This window comes from Pteropus alecto, unplaced genomic scaffold, assembly GCF_000325575.1.
Source record: "Pteropus alecto unplaced genomic scaffold, ASM32557v1 scaffold116, whole genome shotgun sequence".
NCBI lineage: Eukaryota > Metazoa > Chordata > Mammalia > Chiroptera > Pteropodidae > Pteropus > Pteropus alecto.
The window spans coordinates 710,503-728,283 of record NW_006439189.1 but is presented as its reverse complement, the minus strand read 5'-3'; the positions used below and the strand labels follow the sequence as shown (position 1 = coordinate 728,283).

General features: G+C 37.0%; 1 protein-coding gene across 3 annotated transcripts in view; it reads left to right on the top strand.

Moving 5' to 3' along the window:
* Positions 1-17,781, top strand: part of TENM1 (teneurin transmembrane protein 1) — a 756,077-nt gene that overhangs the window by 649,392 nt on the left and 88,904 nt on the right. For all 3 annotated transcript variants that reach the window (XM_006916168.3, XM_006916167.3, XM_006916166.3), the window contains one exon: positions 10,281-10,437. In XM_006916168.3, the coding sequence (XP_006916230.1) occupies positions 10,281-10,437 (157 nt within the window). The remainder of the gene's footprint in view (positions 1-10,280; positions 10,438-17,781) is intronic.

Below are 17,781 nucleotides of genomic sequence, written 5' to 3'. Positions count from 1 at the left end.
GCTTTTTCTGCATCTATTGATATAATCATATGATTCTTATTTTTTAATTTGTTTATGTGATGTATCACATTAATTGATTTGTGTATGTTGAACCATTCCTGTGCTTCTGGGATGAAGCCCAATTGATCGCAGTGTATAATCTTTTACTATGTTGCTGTGTTCGGTTCACTAATATCTTATTTAGGATTTTGCATCTGTGTTCATGAGAGATATCGATCTGTAGATTTCTTTTTTCTGTTATCTTTATCAGATTTGGTATCAGGGTAATATTGTCCTCATAAAATGAGTTGGGAAGTAGTGCCTCCTCTTCGATTTTTTGGAAGTGTTTAAAGAGAATAGGTATTAAATGTTCCTTGAATGTTTGGTAGAATTCACTGGTGACGCTATCTGATCCTGGACTTTTACTTTTTGGTAGGTTTTTGATGATTGTTTTAATTTCCATACTGCTGATTGATCTATTTAGATTTTCCAGTTCTTCTTGATTCAATCTAGGAAGGTTGTATCTTTCTAAGTACTGGTCCCTTTCTTCTAGGTTATTAAATTTGGTGTTATACACTTATTCATAGAATTCTTGTATGTTCCTTTGTATTTCTGCGGTGTCTGTTGTAATTTCTTCTCTTCCATCCCTGCTTTTGTTTATTTGTATCCTTTCTTTTTTCTTTAGTGAGTCTATGCAGGACTTTGTCAATTTTATTAACCTTCTCAAAGAACCAGATCCTTTTTGTATTTATTTATTTTATTGTTTTTTTGTTTCAATTTCATTTATTTCTACACTAATTTTGATTATTTTTTTTCCTACTGCTCATTTTAGGCTTCATTCATTCTTCCTTTTCTAGTTTTTTAAGATGAAGCATTAGGTTGTTGACTTGGGCTCATTCTCGTTTTGGAGATAGGCTTGTAATGATATGAACTTTCCTCTTATGACCACTTTTGCATGTCCCAAAATTATTGATATGTTGTACTATCATTATCATTCATTTCTATGTCTCTTGATCTCTCTTTTTATTTCTTCCTTGACCCAGTTATTCTTCAGTAGCATGTTGTTTAATATCCATGTATTTGTGGTTCTTCCTGCTTTCTTTTTGCAGTTGATCTCTAGTTTCAAATCATTATGATTAAGAATATGTTTAGTATAATTTTAACCCTTCTATATTTGTTGAAGCTATTTCTGTGTCCCAGCATGCGGTCAATCCTTGAGAATGTTCCAAGTGCACTAGAGAAGAATACATAAGCAGCAGTTTGGGGATGAAAGATTCTGTAAATGTCAATTATGTCCAGTTGGTCTAATGTGTCATTTAAGGATGTTATTTCCTTATTGATTTTCTGTTTGGATGATCCATCCATATCCAACGGTGTTTTATTTAGGTCCCCTACTACTATAGTGTTTTGGTCTGTTTCTCCCTTTAGTGTTATTAGTAATTGCTTTATATATTTCCGGGCTCCCTGATTGGAAGCATAGATATTAATAAGTCTTCTTGGTGCGTGATTCCCTTTATCATTATGAAGTGTCCCTCAGTATCTTCCCTTATGTTTTTTTATTTTGAAGTCCATTTCATCCAAACAGAAGTCCGAAGATAATCTAATGGGTTTTCCTTTATCAGTTGCTGTCTACTTTTCCCTGGTTGACCTGAGAATTCTGTCCTTGTAGCTGATTTTTGATAATGTTAATACAATGTGTCTTGGTGAAGGCTTTTTTGGGTTGAGATAATTGGGTGTTCTGTTGACTTCTTAAATTCCAAACTCCAGCTCATTCCTTAGATTTGGAAAATTCTCACCTACTATTTGTCTGAAAATACTTTCTAATCCCTACTCCTTTTCCTTGCCTTAGAAAATGTCCATTATTCTTATGTTTCCTCTCCTGATTGTATCATCTAAAACTTGTATTTCTCTTTCATTATTTTTCATTCTTCGATTTCTCTCTTCTTCCTTCTGATTTATTTCTATTTTCTGTCTTCAATATCACTGATCCTTTCCTCCATTTAGTCAACTCTATTTCCCAAGCTTGCTATTTCATTTTTCAACTCTTACAGTGTGTTTTTTATCTCTCAAAGTCTACTCTGTTCTTTTTGAGAAGACAACCCTTGATTGACCTCACAGATTTCAAAGATCTTGTCAGCTTACAATCTCTTATTTTTTAATTTTTTTTTAATGCCTACAGCACCTGTTCTTTAGTTTTTCAATTCCTGAAATTGTCAATATCAATTGTTTCAGATCTCACTGAGTGTTTTCAGAAGTACCATCCTGAATTCTCTCATTTAAGTTGCATATTTCTCTGTCTTTAAGCTTTTTTTCTGGAGATTTTTCTCTTTCTTTCTTACCTGCCTTGTCACCTTGGTTGTTCATGGTGTTTAATGGACTATTTCTCCTCCTGGGCATTAATGGATGTGTATTCTGCTTTTTTTTCCCCCATAAAGATTTATTATATAAAGGTCTTGCCTGTGGCAAAGAAGACACTTTTCTTTTGGTTTTCAGCAGGTGGCGTCTAAACTTCTTGGATCCCTGCTTTGTAATAATGCCTTTTTTTTCTTACACATGTTTAATCACGCTCACTACTCTCAATCTCAGTCCCTATCAGTGTTAGCAACAGTTTTGGCAGCGTTTACTCAAATTCCTCTGGGGCTCCACAGTGTTCGGTCAGAGGATATGGCTGGAGGGACCCTCTGGATTAGGGGTTGGGGGCTGCGGCTCAGCCTGAGCTTTGCAACCGTGGCTACTAAAAATAAACTGTTGTTTCTCTGTAATCCCTACTTCTCTGCTCTCTGCCCTGATGACTGGGCCCTGCCGCTGGCCCCATGGAGCTCACAACTCTCCCAGTCAGTGCTGTTCAGGGAACTCTCAGCACCTTCTCTCCTCTCCTTCCTCTTACAAGGAGCTCCGGCTCTGAGAGGCAGCCTCTTTGTTTCTCCCAGTCCACCTCCTGACACCCGTGGTTCTGACCCATGTTAGCTCTTATGCACAGATCCCACACTCAGGTGTGCTGGTATGCAGTTTGGGTGTTTTTTGTTGAGTTTTAGATATTCGACTTACTGTTGTTTCAAGGGGAGAGATCTGGGGACGTCTCTCACTCCGCCATCTTTCTCCAAACTCCTTAGACATTTATATAGTTTATGAAACAAGCCCCTGATTACTCTATCACCCCTCTGACTCTACACATAGCCATTACATTACTGCTGACTACACTCCCTATGCCCTGCCATGTTGCCCATCTCCACGGTTCATATATACAATGAAATATTACTCAGCCATAAAAAATGAAATCCTACCATTTGCAATGACATGGATGGACCAAGAGGTTATTATGCTGAGCGAAATAAGTTAGAAAGAGAAAGATAAATACCATATGATTTCACTTATATGTGGAATCTAAGGAACAAAAAGAACAAACTAATTGAAAACCAACTCACAAATATTGTTGTAATTTTGATGTAGTCGTGAAAGGAGGCAAGCACAGCATTTTCCTGCTCTGCCATCTCAACCGGAAATTGAAAAAGGAGTATTTTAGAATCGAGACCACAGTAAAATAAATTGCTACACAAATACATGAGAAAAGAATCTTACAAATTGTCAAATATGCCTCATTTGTGGAATTCAGAAGACATGAACAGAGGGAGCAGTTTACAGTGTTTAGAAGTTTACAAAAATGTAAAGTAGGAAGCCATGTAAAGTCCAGAATTAACTTCTTCAGATCAGTGTGAATTGCACCTTAATCAAGATGATGATTGTAGTAAACAAACAAGTTGTACTCCCTGTTGTCAGCATAAAGGTATAGGACCTCCCCAAATATGCTTGTTTCTGTAGGAATACATTTATTTCTTTATACCTTTTGTGAATCTGCTCCAATTTTCAAGGGATTAGATTCTTTTAACTATATTACCTCCTAGTTAAAGCAATGATTACATAGTATTCCTCTTACTCTTTCCATGTACTTGGATTCTTTGTCCTTTGGCCCTCACAAACTTAGCACAGTGACATTCAGTATGTATTTGGTAAATAATTCAAGATTTCACACACTTCAAGCCTATCTATTCTCAGCCTTTTTCTCTCCAGATTTGAATCTTGATTTCTCAATGTATTCTCTTATGACAGCCAAATTTTAAATTTCACACTCAGTGATATTTAATACCGAGTTCACAGAAGGTGATCTCAAATCATAGGCTTGCCACAAACCAGAGCAAATTTTAGGCATTTAAGAAATTTATTTTACCAAAGCACAAACAAAAGTAAAAAGCATAGGTACCCACTTGGTTCATCCCCAATCTAAATGTTCTGGAGAGGAAAGAAATATTCATGTCATCATCCTATGACCTGACCCAATTTTAAAAGTCTTTTTAAAAAACTCCTTAAAGGTTTTTATGCCTCTAAAAATGATAAAAGGACTTCTTGGCATGGAATTACCCTTGTTTACACATGCTGATTTCCTTAGAGAACTCACTAAAACACAGATGACTTTAAAAGTATTCATAGAAAGGTAAAATGAATCTGTATCTTTTATAAATGTTAAGGATTAATACTTCATGAGGAATGTCAGGATTAATCAAAGTACACCATAATATTAACCTCCTGCCAACAAATTAGCTCATCTAAAAGCAGTTTATTAAGTTGGGTTTATAAACAGTCTTTAGATAAGTTCACTCTTTGCCAAAAAGTTATTATGCATGTGTGTGTATGTGCTAAAAGGACATGTTTGTTATCACAGATGTTCCTAAATTTAACATGCTTTCTGAGTTTCACAAGATCTGAATAAAGGAGAGATGTGAAAAGACAAAATTATGTAGTAGTTTTAAAGTAGTGCCATATTTTCAAGAACACTGTCAAATACACCAAAGGCAACAGGAGTCAAGCCATATGTTCTTTATACGTATCTTTTTAAATGTATTATTTCATATGATACTTAAAACAACCTAGGCTTGAGTAATCAACTCATACATCCCAGTTTGTCTAGGACTGTCCTAGTTTTAAAATGAAGCCTGCCTCAGTCCCAGGGAAATGAGAACAGTTGGCCACTCAACTGAGGTAAGGCAGTAAAAAGTGTTCTAAAACCAATTTCTAATGTGGAGAGTGTGAGGGTAATTTGGTTCCCCCCACACCACTAACAAGCAATTTTTGGACACCAACTGGGTGTCCTGCAAAGTCAGTCAATTCTGGCACTATCTACCTGGAGCTAGCATTAGATCTCACAGGTTAAGGGCTCAGTCCTACAAGACTCCCTCAGCCCTCCACCTTAGATGCCCCTTGGAAGTCCAGGCTGTCACTTGTACTTCTGACTCACCAGCTATATAGGTCAGAGGTTCCAACAACCCCCTCCTTGCCTTCAGTTAATTTGCTAGAGCAACTCACAGAATGCAGAGAAATATTTTACTTACCAGATCACCACTTTATTATAAAAAAATGTAACTCAGGAACAGCCAGATAGAAGAGATGCATAGGGCAAGGTATGGAAAAAGGGCACGGAGCTTCCATGTCCTCCCAGAGTGCATCACTTTCCTCAATTTGCCACGTGTTCACCAACCCATAAGTTCTCTGAACCCCATCCTTTTGGGTTTTTATGGAAGCTTCATTACATAGACATGATTGATTAAATCATTGGCCATTTGTGATTGATTCAATCTCCAGCCTCTCTCCCCTCCCTGGATGTCAGAAGGTGGGACTGAAAGTTCCAACCCTCTAATCACAGAGTTGGCTCCACTGGCAACCAAACCATATTTAGGTGGAGTCCAAAGTTACCACATTAATATAAAAATAAACACTTTTATCTCTCACCACTTAGGAAATTCTATGTTTTAGGTGTTCTTTGATAGAAAGGGGGATGAAGATCAAATATATATATATATATTTTATTACAAATCCCAATACCACAGGCAGATTATTTTTTCCACATTTCACCAAAGATGAGGCTTAAATTTGGAGAGACGAACTTCTCAAAGCCACACATCTGTTTAAAGTGGTGTATTCAGTATTGTAACCTAAGCTTTAGGGGGAGGAGGTAATCATTTTTATTGTATTCAATTAAATATTTTTGTGCCATGCAACTTGGGATAAGTAGAAATTAATATTTTTGAGTTCTTATTTGGTTTGTCTATATTTCATTTACTTCTCATTATTATTAGGTTCCCTATATATAACTTGCATTGATGTTAATTATAAATATCTTAGCCTGAACATTCAATTTCTTAAAGGGAACAGAAAGTAACATTTATTGAGCTCCAGCTTCTACATAAACTAACCTTAATTCATTTAATCTTCAAAGCAACCTTAGCAATCTTCTTTCTTTCTCATTGTGTTTTTTTCAATTATAGTTGACATATATTAGTTTCACATGTACAACACAGTGATTAGACATTTATATAACTTATGAAGTAATCAACCTGATAAATCCAGTATCAATCTGACACCATACACAGCTATTACAATACTACTGACTATAATCCCCATGCTATACTCTACATGACTATTTTGTAACTACCAATTTGTACCTCTTAATCCCCACCCCCTCACCCATGCTCCCACTCCCCAGTCTGACAACCATCAAAATGCTCTCTGTATCTATAAGCTTGTTTCTGTTGTTTGTTTATCCTGTTCTCTAGATTCCACATATGACATTTGTCTTTCTCTGTCTGACGTGTTCCACTCAGCACAATACCCTCTAGGTCCATCCATGTTGTTACAGATGGAAAGATTTCATTCTTTTTATGGCTGAGTAATATTCCATTGTGTGTGTGTGTGTGTGTGTGTGTGTGTGTGTATAGGTGTGTATGAGATCCTCTTTATCGACTCATCTATCAATAGACATCTAGGTTACTTCCATATCTTGGCTATTGGAAATAAACATGGATTCACATGTCCCTTCAAAGTAGTGTTTTGGGTTTCTTCAGATAAATGCCCAGAAGTGGGATAAGTGGGTCCACTTTTGTCTCTTGTATTAGCCTTTGTTTTAAAGTCTATTTTGTCCGGTTTAAGTATTTCTACCCCAGCTTTGTTTGTTTGTTTCCATTTTCATGAAATATCTTTTTTTAACTCTTTACTTTCAGTCTGTGTGTGTCTCGATCAGAAGCAAGTCTCTTGTAGGCAGTATATGTAAAGGTCTTCTTTTCTTATACATTCATCAGCCTTATCTTTTGATTGGAGCATTTAATCCATTTACGTTTAAAGTAATTGTTACTAAATATGTAGTTATTGCCATTTTATTATTCATATTTTTTCTTTTTTCTGTTTTCTTATTCTTAAAGAAGTGGCTCTAACATTTCCCATAATACTTGCTTGGTGATGAAATCCTTTAGCTTTTTCTTGTCTGGGAAGCTCTTTATCTGTCCTTCGATTCTAAATGATAGCTTTGCTAGGTAGAGTGATCTGGGTTGTAGGTCCTTGCTTCTCATCACTTGGAATATTTCCTGCCAATCAATCCCTTCTGGTCTGCAAAGTTTCTGTTGAGAAATCAGCTGACAGTCTTATAAGAGCTCCCTTGTAGGTAACTAACTGCTCTTCTCTTGCTGATTTTAAGATTCTCTCTTTGTCTTTAACCTTTGGCATTTTAATTATGATGTGTCTTGGTGTGGGCCTCTTTAAGTTTATCTTGTTTGGGACTCTCTGCACTTCCTAGGCTTGTATTTCTATTTTCTTGACGAGGTTATGGAAGTTTTCAGTCATTATTTATTGAAATAGCTTTTTAATTCTTTGCTTGCTCTCTCTTCTTCTTCTGGTATTCCTATGATGCAAATGTTGGTATGCTTGATGCTGTCTCAGAGGTCCCGTAAACTATCCTAATTTTTTTGGACTTTTTCTTGTTGCTCTTTTGATTGGGTGTTTTCTCTACCTTATCTACTAAATCGCTGATTCGATCCTCTGCTTCATCTAATCAGCTGTTAATTCCTCATAAGGTATTCTTCATTTCAGTTATTGTATTCTTAATTTCTGACTAGTTCTTTTTTATGTTTTTTATCTCCACCTTTATGTTTTCTATCTCTTTGCTATAGTTCTTACTAAGTTCATGTACTCTTCACCTAAGTTCTTTGACTATCCTTATAACAAGTGTTTCGAACTCTGCATCTGATAGATTGCTTTTCACCATTTTGTTGAGTTCTTTTTCTGGAGTTTTGTTCTGTTCTTGCATTTAAGATATGTTTGTTTCCTTATTTTGGCTGCCTAGTTGTGTTTGTTTCTATGTATTAGGTAGGGCTGCTATGTCTCCCGGTGTTGGTAGAAAGGTCTTATATAGTAGGTGTGCTATGGGCCACAGTGGCACAGTTTTCCCTGGTTACCAGAGCCAGGTGCTCTAGGTATGTCTCTAGTATGGTTTATGTGTGCCTTCCTGTTATAGTTGAGCCTTAATTGCTGTTTGCTCATTAATGGGAGGGATTGACCCTCGGTCTGATTGATTGTGATGATTGGCTGTGACCAGTGAAGAAGCTGTTGTGCAGGGGCAGATCCTACAGAGCAAGATTCATTTTAGCAGGGCTCTGCACCTGCCTTGACTGCCTTTTGAGTGTGTCATCCTCAGATGTGACCCGGAGTGGTGCTCTGGCTTAGACCCAAGCTGACTAACAGGTATGTATGCCAGGGCATCCTGGGTGGCGCTCTGTCATAGGCTGTCAAGTTAAGCTGTAGCTTGTGTCCTGCCCAGGGCCATCTGGCATGAACCACCAAGAAATCCACAGATGGCCGCCACCCACACTGAGCTCGGATATGCCTCAAGAGACCAAGCCACAAACTGAGGTTGGTGGCCACTATTGCTAGGCTTGGGGCTGCTCAGCAAGAGGTACAGGGCATGCTAGGCCAGAAGATGCTTGTTTAGGTTTTGCAAACCTTTGAGAGATTTTAAGAAAGTTTGCAGCATGAACCAAGACAGGCTGTGTGTATTGAAAATCCACTGGAAGCAGCTTAGCTGGGCCTGATTTTTGGGATAGGTGGGGTCTCAGGGAATCACCAGGGTGGAGTGACCAGTGTTAGCTATGTTAATGGAGACTCAGATATGGTGCCCACCTGGGTTTGCAAGCTGGGCCAAGAGGGCTCAACGAAGGAACAATGGCTTCTGCCAGAATCTCTGTCTGGGAGAAAGCTGCCCCTTCAGTCCTTGCTCTGAAGCCAGACAACCCAGTTCCTCCCTGTATGTCCCTGGTGCCTTTTGAGCTGCTATCACAGAGCTGGAGTTCCGAAAAAGTGAGTCTGTCACTAAGTAAGTCCACTTGTGGGCCCCTTATGGAGAGGTGACTTCCTCACCTCTCCATATCATTCATCCACAACCTTCACTGGTTTTTTACTCCATAAATTGTGGAGACTTCTCTTCCTGGCCCTGGAACCCTTGGCTGGGGAGCCTAGTGTGGAGCTGGCACTCCTTACTCATCCAGGGAGATGTCTGTAGCCAAGATAGCCCTCCCAATTTCTAACCATCACATGAGAATGTGAGACCTTTTCACATCTCTACCCTTCCCACTAGTTTCAAGGTAGCCTCTTCTGAATGTCCCCAACTATAGGACTTCTGTTCAGCTAGACTTCAGGCGACTCCCAATGATGGCTATTCTGTAGTTTAGTTGCAAATTTGATGTGGTTGGAGAGGAGGCAAGCACAGCATTTACCTACTCCACCATCTTGACTAGAAGCCAGAGCCAAGCATTTTAACTGCTATTTTTATTTTATTTTCCAAGAAATCAGGCTGCAATTAAAACTGTGTGAAAACTACCATGAAAATTTTATTGGCTTTTATTTTTTTTCTAGAAGCATAGCCATTCCCTTTGTGACACCATAATTTTGCTCTCCAAACCCCCTTTTACTAGATACTACAGAGAAAAACCTCAGTCCAGTTCATCAGGATTATTACAAAATCTCTATTAACTGAGTGTGGATTGATTAAAATAATTTTAATGCTTTTCAAGTTAGTTGTTTCTAATTCAATTATGAAAATAAGCAAGTGGCCTATGCATTTGCACCCTAAAAGAAATGTAATCCATACTGCCCCCTGTATCTTTTCCCATTTATCTTAAAGAGGAATATTTTTCTGTGTGGGGTTAAGTAAGCATCAACAGGGTAGAAATGTAAAACTGGACAACACAAAATTATTAGACCTGGCGTTATCTCCACATGTTACACTTTGTCATTTCTTTTCAATACATGAAGAAGCAAATGTGTGCCTGGACAAACCTCTCCCATTACTATCCTGTCTGTGCTGAGCAAAATTGAATTCATATGTCTTTAAAATGCTTTTGCATTTCTATTACTTCTTTCAAATTCCTGATCTTGATGCAAATGTGACCCACTAGCCTCCTAATGCTCATGTGCTCTTTCCCGACAGGCATTACAGTTGATAGACATGGATTAATTTACTTTGTGGATGGGACTATGATTCGGAGAATTGATTTGAATGCTGTAATCACCACTGTAATCGGTTCAAACGGTCTGACTTCCACACAGCCACTCAGCTGTGACTCAGGAATGGACATCACTCAGGTAGGCACCACCGGTTTTCAAGTGTTACCATCATTTGACATTGTAGAAATGAATAACAATTTTCTCATACAGAAATTAGGTAAAAAGGAAGCCTGGGGTACCTATTATAACACCAGATAGCAGAACTTCCTCTTTATATAAGTTATTTTTTCTTTCATTCTAAGAAAAACTCAGTTGGGAGAAAATGGTAAGCTAGGGTAGGAGTATGCTAGATGACATGTTGGAATAAGAATTAATGTCTCTCCTTTTTTAATCAATTCAAGGGTAAGGCCAATTTTATTTGTTAAATATTTCTAAAATATATAATATTTTGTTATTTTTAAATAATATAGTAACTCATATTTGGAAAGATACCGACTACTAAAGTCTTTAGAAATAGTTTTTTAATAAATATTGAACACGACTTGTTATTCATGTGTCTGTAGTTATTTCTAGGGAATTTGAAAGTTTTCTTAAGCAAAAGCAACAATCCCTCTGAGATCTATTTTACATGTACTTAGGAAAGCTTTTTGCCAATGAGAATAAAAGGGAAAATTCAGTGTAGCTCTCATTTGAGTCCAAAATTTCGATTTTACCACAATTCTACAAAATCAAGACTAGACACATGGAGTGATTATAGAGCATACAGCACATTCTCAGCATTTTGTAGATGCCTTTCTTAGTCTGCAGACACAGAGGTTGGTATGTAAAATGAGGAAAATAGACTAGACAATCCTGAGAGGGACTTTCAAACTCTAATACTTCATGAATCTGTGACTTTGATGAGCAGATTGTTAGGTAATTTTTTCAAATGAATTAGAGTAGAAATTGAGAGTTTTAGAATTGGTTAGTATATTAGAGAGGATAGTATTGTCAATAAGTAATAAAACACTTATCTAAAAGTGTTTTAAGCAATTAGATTTTATTCTCACATAGAAAGATGACCAGAGGTAGACAAAAATGCCAGCAGATTTCCTTCTTGTGTCACATTGGTCAAAATCGAGTCACATGCCCATGCCTTCACCAGTCACTGACAAAGGAGAAATGAGATATTTAAAATGGATTCAGACTCTCTGGAACTGGGTCACCTTCCCTAAGCATATTGCTACCTAATTCTTGAACCAAAATCAGGGTTCTGTTAGCAAGGAATGAAGAATTGTTGTTGGGTAGGTAGCCAGCAATATCCTCTATGGTTAAGAAAGTGAACACATCTCCCAGAAACCTTGCTTTAGTCATTAGCTCTAATATCCCTTCCTATCACCATCCCCATGCACACACATCTCTATAAAACACTAAAAATATGCCTGCTTGGGGGTTTCTTCTTCTCTATGTGCTTCTGCCTCACCCCAGAAACTCAGAAAATAGTCAATCCCTCTGAGATCTATTTTACACGTACTTAGGAAAGCTTTTTACCAGTAAGAATAAAATGGAAAATTCAATGTAGAGTCAACTACAAAAATAAGATGAGAACTGAAAGGCCTGGAAGACTGACAAAATTAACAAACCATTCTTAAGACAGATTTGAGTGGATCAGGCTATCAAGTTCTAGAGCAGTCTAACTTTCTATGATGCAAAATCCTGCAGAAAGCAAAGAAAAGGAGTATTATTTATGGCAGTAAGGAAGGGTGTGAATGTGTTTATATGGAGGAGGGGGACACATATGGTTTACTTATGGGATAATTTTAACTTAGAACACAGAATTGTAATCAGTCAACTCTAAGTAATTTATTTGTTTCTGTGTGGAAAAGTTATGCTGAAAAGAGAATTCTTTGTCTAAATAAAGCAAACATATGATCCTCATCACCATGAAAAGGATTCTTTTTCACATGACACTTCGTAAGCCATAGCTGCCACCATAAAAGCTACCTCATCTCTTTCAGGTTGGGATGTAGTGTGTAGCCCATTGAAAAGGAGTCCTGGTAACCAAGAGACAGAATCACATTTTCTCTATGACATTTCTGTCTAAGCCTCAGTTTCCTTGATATCCCTTCCTTTTCCTTACACAACTTTAGCTTTAGAAAAACAGTAGGTTTGGGGGGAGGGGGGAAGGAAGAATAAGATAGAGTGGGAGATAAGTTTTAGAAGCCATCAGGACTGACTGGGAGGAAAAGCAGGCTTCATATCTAAATTATTTAGCAGCAATCTTTGCCTTTGTCTATCATTTCCTGTTCTGTGTTTAAAACACTCTAACGAGTAACTAGAATTGTTCGTCATAGGTAAATGAGTCTGTACTCATCTCTAACTCAGTATCCAGATTATAACCCTCCACCTTTATTGGAGGCCTGCTTCTCATGGCTCTATTCCCTCAGTCCAGAATTATCTGTGCTGGTCTAAATCTCAGTCCTCGCCCTCCTCACATCTCACCTCTTTCATGAGAACTTTCCCTGATGTTGTAGACTTCACTGTTGTCTCATTCTTTTACTTAAAGATAGTATCACCACATTTAATATGTAATCTGTTCTCTGTTGCCCAACTGTGTATCCAACTAGTTTCCCAAGATAGACTGCATATTCTTTGGACATGCATATAGTAGGTGCTCAGCAGGCATAGTTAACATATATATCGATACCAAAAGAACACTATGATTCAAAGAATATGGAGAAGTAGTGAGAGATGAAGCTAGAGTGCTAAGTGGGGACCATATAGTGAAGGACCTTATAAGTATGTAGAGTTTCAGTTTTATCTAGTGAACAATAGGGAGTCAATAATAACATTAAACAGGGAAATGCGTTGTTTTTTTTTTTTTAAATAGTGTTAAGCATGGAAATGTATTTTTCAAAGATCATTCTAATATAGAGAATCAAGTGGAAGGAAACAGTGTTAGAGGCAAGGAGATCACTTAAGAGACAGTTGAAGTGATATAAGTGTGACAGGGACAAAACATATCAATATATAAATGATTAATACCTTTTCAAGCGATTTCTGTGCAAATTAAATTGCTTTCCAATGTTGTTTGTTTTGGGTTTTTTTTTTATGTTCAGGTGATATTTCTTTGGAATACAACTTGATGATGACGCTGACCATGAAGCTGCTCAGCTTTATGTGTTATATAGGCAAGCAATGATAATGGCCAAACCTAAAGTATCAGCAGTATGGATTAAGAAAGCTAGACAGAGTGGTAAAATTTTGGAGCTAAAATCAAAGAACTTTATACTTTTATACTTGACAGACATAATTTCAGAATTAAGGAACTATGTATATGGGTGGTACCATTTCCTGAGATAAGAAGGATACAAGAGGGGGAGAAGCAAGCTTGGATGAGGGTCGGATAATGGATTTAGTTTGGGGAATGTTGAGTATGAGGTGCTGATGTGCATCCGGATAAATATATCTGGGAATTAATTCAATATAGGTCTAAAGCTCAAGGCCTGAAATGGAATTATCAGTGCACCTGATAGTGACAAATAGAAGAATGGATGAGATTTTCCAGGGAAAGTACATAGCATAAAAAAAAAAAAAAGAGGAAGACCCAACTCCTAGGAATCTCAGTATTCAAAAGAAACCTAAAGAATGAGAGCCCACAAAGGAGACTGAGCAAAAGAGACCTAGAATATGTGTGGTCAAATAAGCCAAGGGAAATAAGCTTTTCAAAAGGAAGAGAATGGTTAATATCAAACGTTGATTAGAGATCACATAAAATAAGGTGTTTTTTAAGAAGCCATTGGTTTGACAGCATTTGTGACTCTGATAAGAGTGCCTTTGGTAGAGTGCTAATTAATTGGAGTCAAATTGCAGTGGTAGAGTAGGAGGTAAGGAAATGGAAAAAGTGAAAATAGATCACTCTTGACATGTCTGACTGGGAAAGGGAGGCTTTGGCATTGAAGCAAATCAGTACCCATGTATGGCACAAGTAGACAAAAGTTGGAGAACACTAAGTGAAAACAGATAGGTGAGTGGAGAGAGTGTCTATCGGGGAGAAGCCAGTATACAGCTCAGCTTCCCAGATGCTCAGCATCTATGGCCAGAGTTTCCTCTGTCTGTTTAGGCAACTGTGGCTGATTAGGGACCCATGATTCCCATGACTATACTTAAGAACATGAGCTGTCTTCAGCTAGAGGGAAGAAAGCTGAGTAGGGAGCTTCATAATACCTTCCAAAAACAAAGCTCCAGTTGTTTATAATAGTACTTACAGTGATCCAGCTGAGCATACACTGTACTCAGTTTCGTATATCAATAAATCAAAATATATTGGTGGGTGAAGGTAGAGACAAATGTCTAAATGAGAGAACACAGATTCTACTGACAGGAACAGACAAGAAAGAAATTAGAAGCCTGTGCTACAGCATGAAGCTTTGAATCAGACTTTATGAAGAGCTTACTGATTCTAAGACTATGTGGCAGCATTATACTTTATCAAAAGATCTTATGGAGTTCTCAACTTTAGAAACTTTTAAAGCAAATGTTGGCTGGCAATAATCAATGAATGCTTGAAATTCAGGCCTCTCTGGAGTCAGGAAGATGAATCAACTCTTTACTCGAGGTCTCTTCCAACATTATGAAGTTTTCTCTATATAAATATAACCCAATTCCTAAAGTTCTTTGTTACTTTCCCTAAATTTCAAAACTAAAATGTACCTAACAAGAGAAAGGCCATCCATGCTAACATAGTACCTTTGGAAGCTGGAAAGTGATACGTACAACAGTCCTTTTTTCTCTTACTTGCTTTTGTCTTCTGCACTTTTCTAAGGCAAATCTGAGCTTTGGGAAGAATAAATCTTCAATAGCCTGCCCTAATCTCTGGCAAATCCTGATGTTCTCTCTACAGTAATTTTAATAATAACTGCTACCACTTATTGAGAGTTTACTATGTGCCAGGAACTATGCTAAGACTCTTATTCACATTTTATCTCCACAACCCGACCACCCTTGAGAAGTAGGTATAATTATCCCCACCTACAGAGGAGAAAACTGATAGTCAGGAAGATTATGTATTGTACTGTGACCATAGAGTCATTAAGTGATACAGCCAAAATTCAAGCACAAATTGACTCTGGTGTACTTTTTGCCAAATTCTATATTTTAAACAATGACTGGAGATGTTTTTTTGGTTGGGGAATATTATGGTTATTCACAGAATGTATGTTCAGTGGCATTGAGTAAATAGTTTAATAAAATCTAATCATCTCAAGAAATGAAATTTGCTTTGACAATAAAATCAGCCATTTGTTCAAAATCAATATCTTTTTTTTTTTGACTTATTGAAATCTGTAACTGAACTCTCAATATAAACACTGAAACATAACTGCCCTTTGTAAGTGCTGCTATAAAAAAAACAGGCCTTTCGCTTCAAGAGATGAGTTGATTATGAAGAGATTGGGCTCTTTATTTCCATTGCTGCTTTTGAATCATCCTGCTCTGGTAACGCACTTCCATCCTTTGTTTGACTATAATGGAGTTGGGAGTTAGACTAAGTCTCTTTATGTGACAGTGAATTTGAGAGTTGATTTATTCCATGGTGCCAGTCTAGTGCACTCTTCTAAATCAACTCAATAGCAGATACAAGACGACATGGACCTTCTATATACACAGATAATCCTGTTGACCCATTATCCCTAAAACATACACTTTGAGGTGTTTTTTCTGGAATATCTGATATATAACCAATTCTTCATAAATGCTTATTGGATCATCCGTATACTCTCTAGTGGACCCCAAAAGCACCCATTTGTCAGATGAGCCTAATTGGTTTTTCATGGTTATGAAAAAACAGTAACTGGTTCTTTGGAGGAACAAACTTTGGCCCCATGCATTTAATCTCTTGAGCCAGTCTCTGGAAATCCTACTCCACTCCCTAATCATTTAAAGTTAGACTTCCCTCCAGAATATTCTCCCCATGTAGTATAGTAACAGTCCAACCTCTCTTCAAATGCCTCTTGTGAAAGGGAATGTACCACCCCCTCAGGCAACTCCTTCTATCTTTAAATGTCTCTGATGGAAAACTATTATGAAATCACTTTAACTTTTTCATCTTCTTTTAACTTTCACCATTTAGTTTTACTGCAACTCTTTAGGCCCTGTGTTATGAATTTAATCTGTTTTCTATGAAATAATTGCATTAGTGAACCAAGCAGTATACTGGGTAATTTCATACATATTATCTTATTTAATCATCATGACAATTCTTTGAGGTAAGTATTATGTTACCTATTTTTAGTAAATGTGAAAAACAAGATTCAGAGGAGATGAGTAACTTAATCAAGGTCACACAAACAATAAATGGCAGAGGTAAAATTTGAACCTGTTCAACCTGATGCCAAATTCACATTTTTTTCAACCAAACTACTGTATTAAACTGGCTCCTCCACATGACAGACCTATCAATTTTATAAATAACATTTTCAAGCTTTCTAAGTCACATTCACAGTTCATTTAACGGCACCTCACTTGGCATGGTTTTGAGTTTCTTCAACATCTTCCTGACTCTTCTCTGAACATGTTCTTATTTATCTATTTCTCTTTGAAAATTAAGCTTCCGGAAATGAATAAAATAATCCAGATGTGTTCTGACTCAGAAGTAGAATAGGGACTATCACAATCCTCTTTCTATATTATCTGTTAATTTTTCCTGGTGGTTTTCAAAAGGACTTTTCCCAAAGAATATTTACTTCAAACAAAATAAGTCCTCTTTTATAAAACTGATGCAGAGCTTCCAGCTCAAAATCACAACTAAACTACAGAACAACCATCATTGAGAATCACCTAAAGTATAGCTGAACAGAAGTCCTATAACTAAGGATATACAGAAGAAGCGATGTAGAGACTGGCAGGAGGAGTGAAGACTCAGAGATGCCGGAAGCTTGTCCCAAGCACACGTGTGGTGGTTAAAATTCTGAGGTCTACAAAAAATTAGAGAGGAGGCAGTACTTCTCAACACATTTCACGAGGCCAATATTACTCTGATGCCAAAGCCTGGTAAAGATAAAACAAAAAAGGATACTACAGACCAATATCTTTCATGAACAAAGATGCAAAAATCTTAAATAGTATATTAGCGAACCGAATACAGCAACATATTTAAAAAATTATACACTATGATCATGTGGGCTTCATATCAGGGGCAAGGATAGTTCATCATACGCAAATCAATTAATGTGATACATCACATAAACAAATTAAAAAAATAAGAATCACATGATCATATCAAGAGATGCAGAAAAAGCCTTCGACAAGATACAGCATCCACTTTTGATCAAAATACTTAACAAAATCAGTATAAAAGGAAAGTACCTTAACACAAAGGCCATTATATATGACAAATCCTTAGCCAACATTATACTTAAGGGTGAAAAAATTAAAAAAAATATTCTCTAAATCAGGAACAAAACAGAACTGTTCACTATCACCACTGTTATTCAATCCAACACT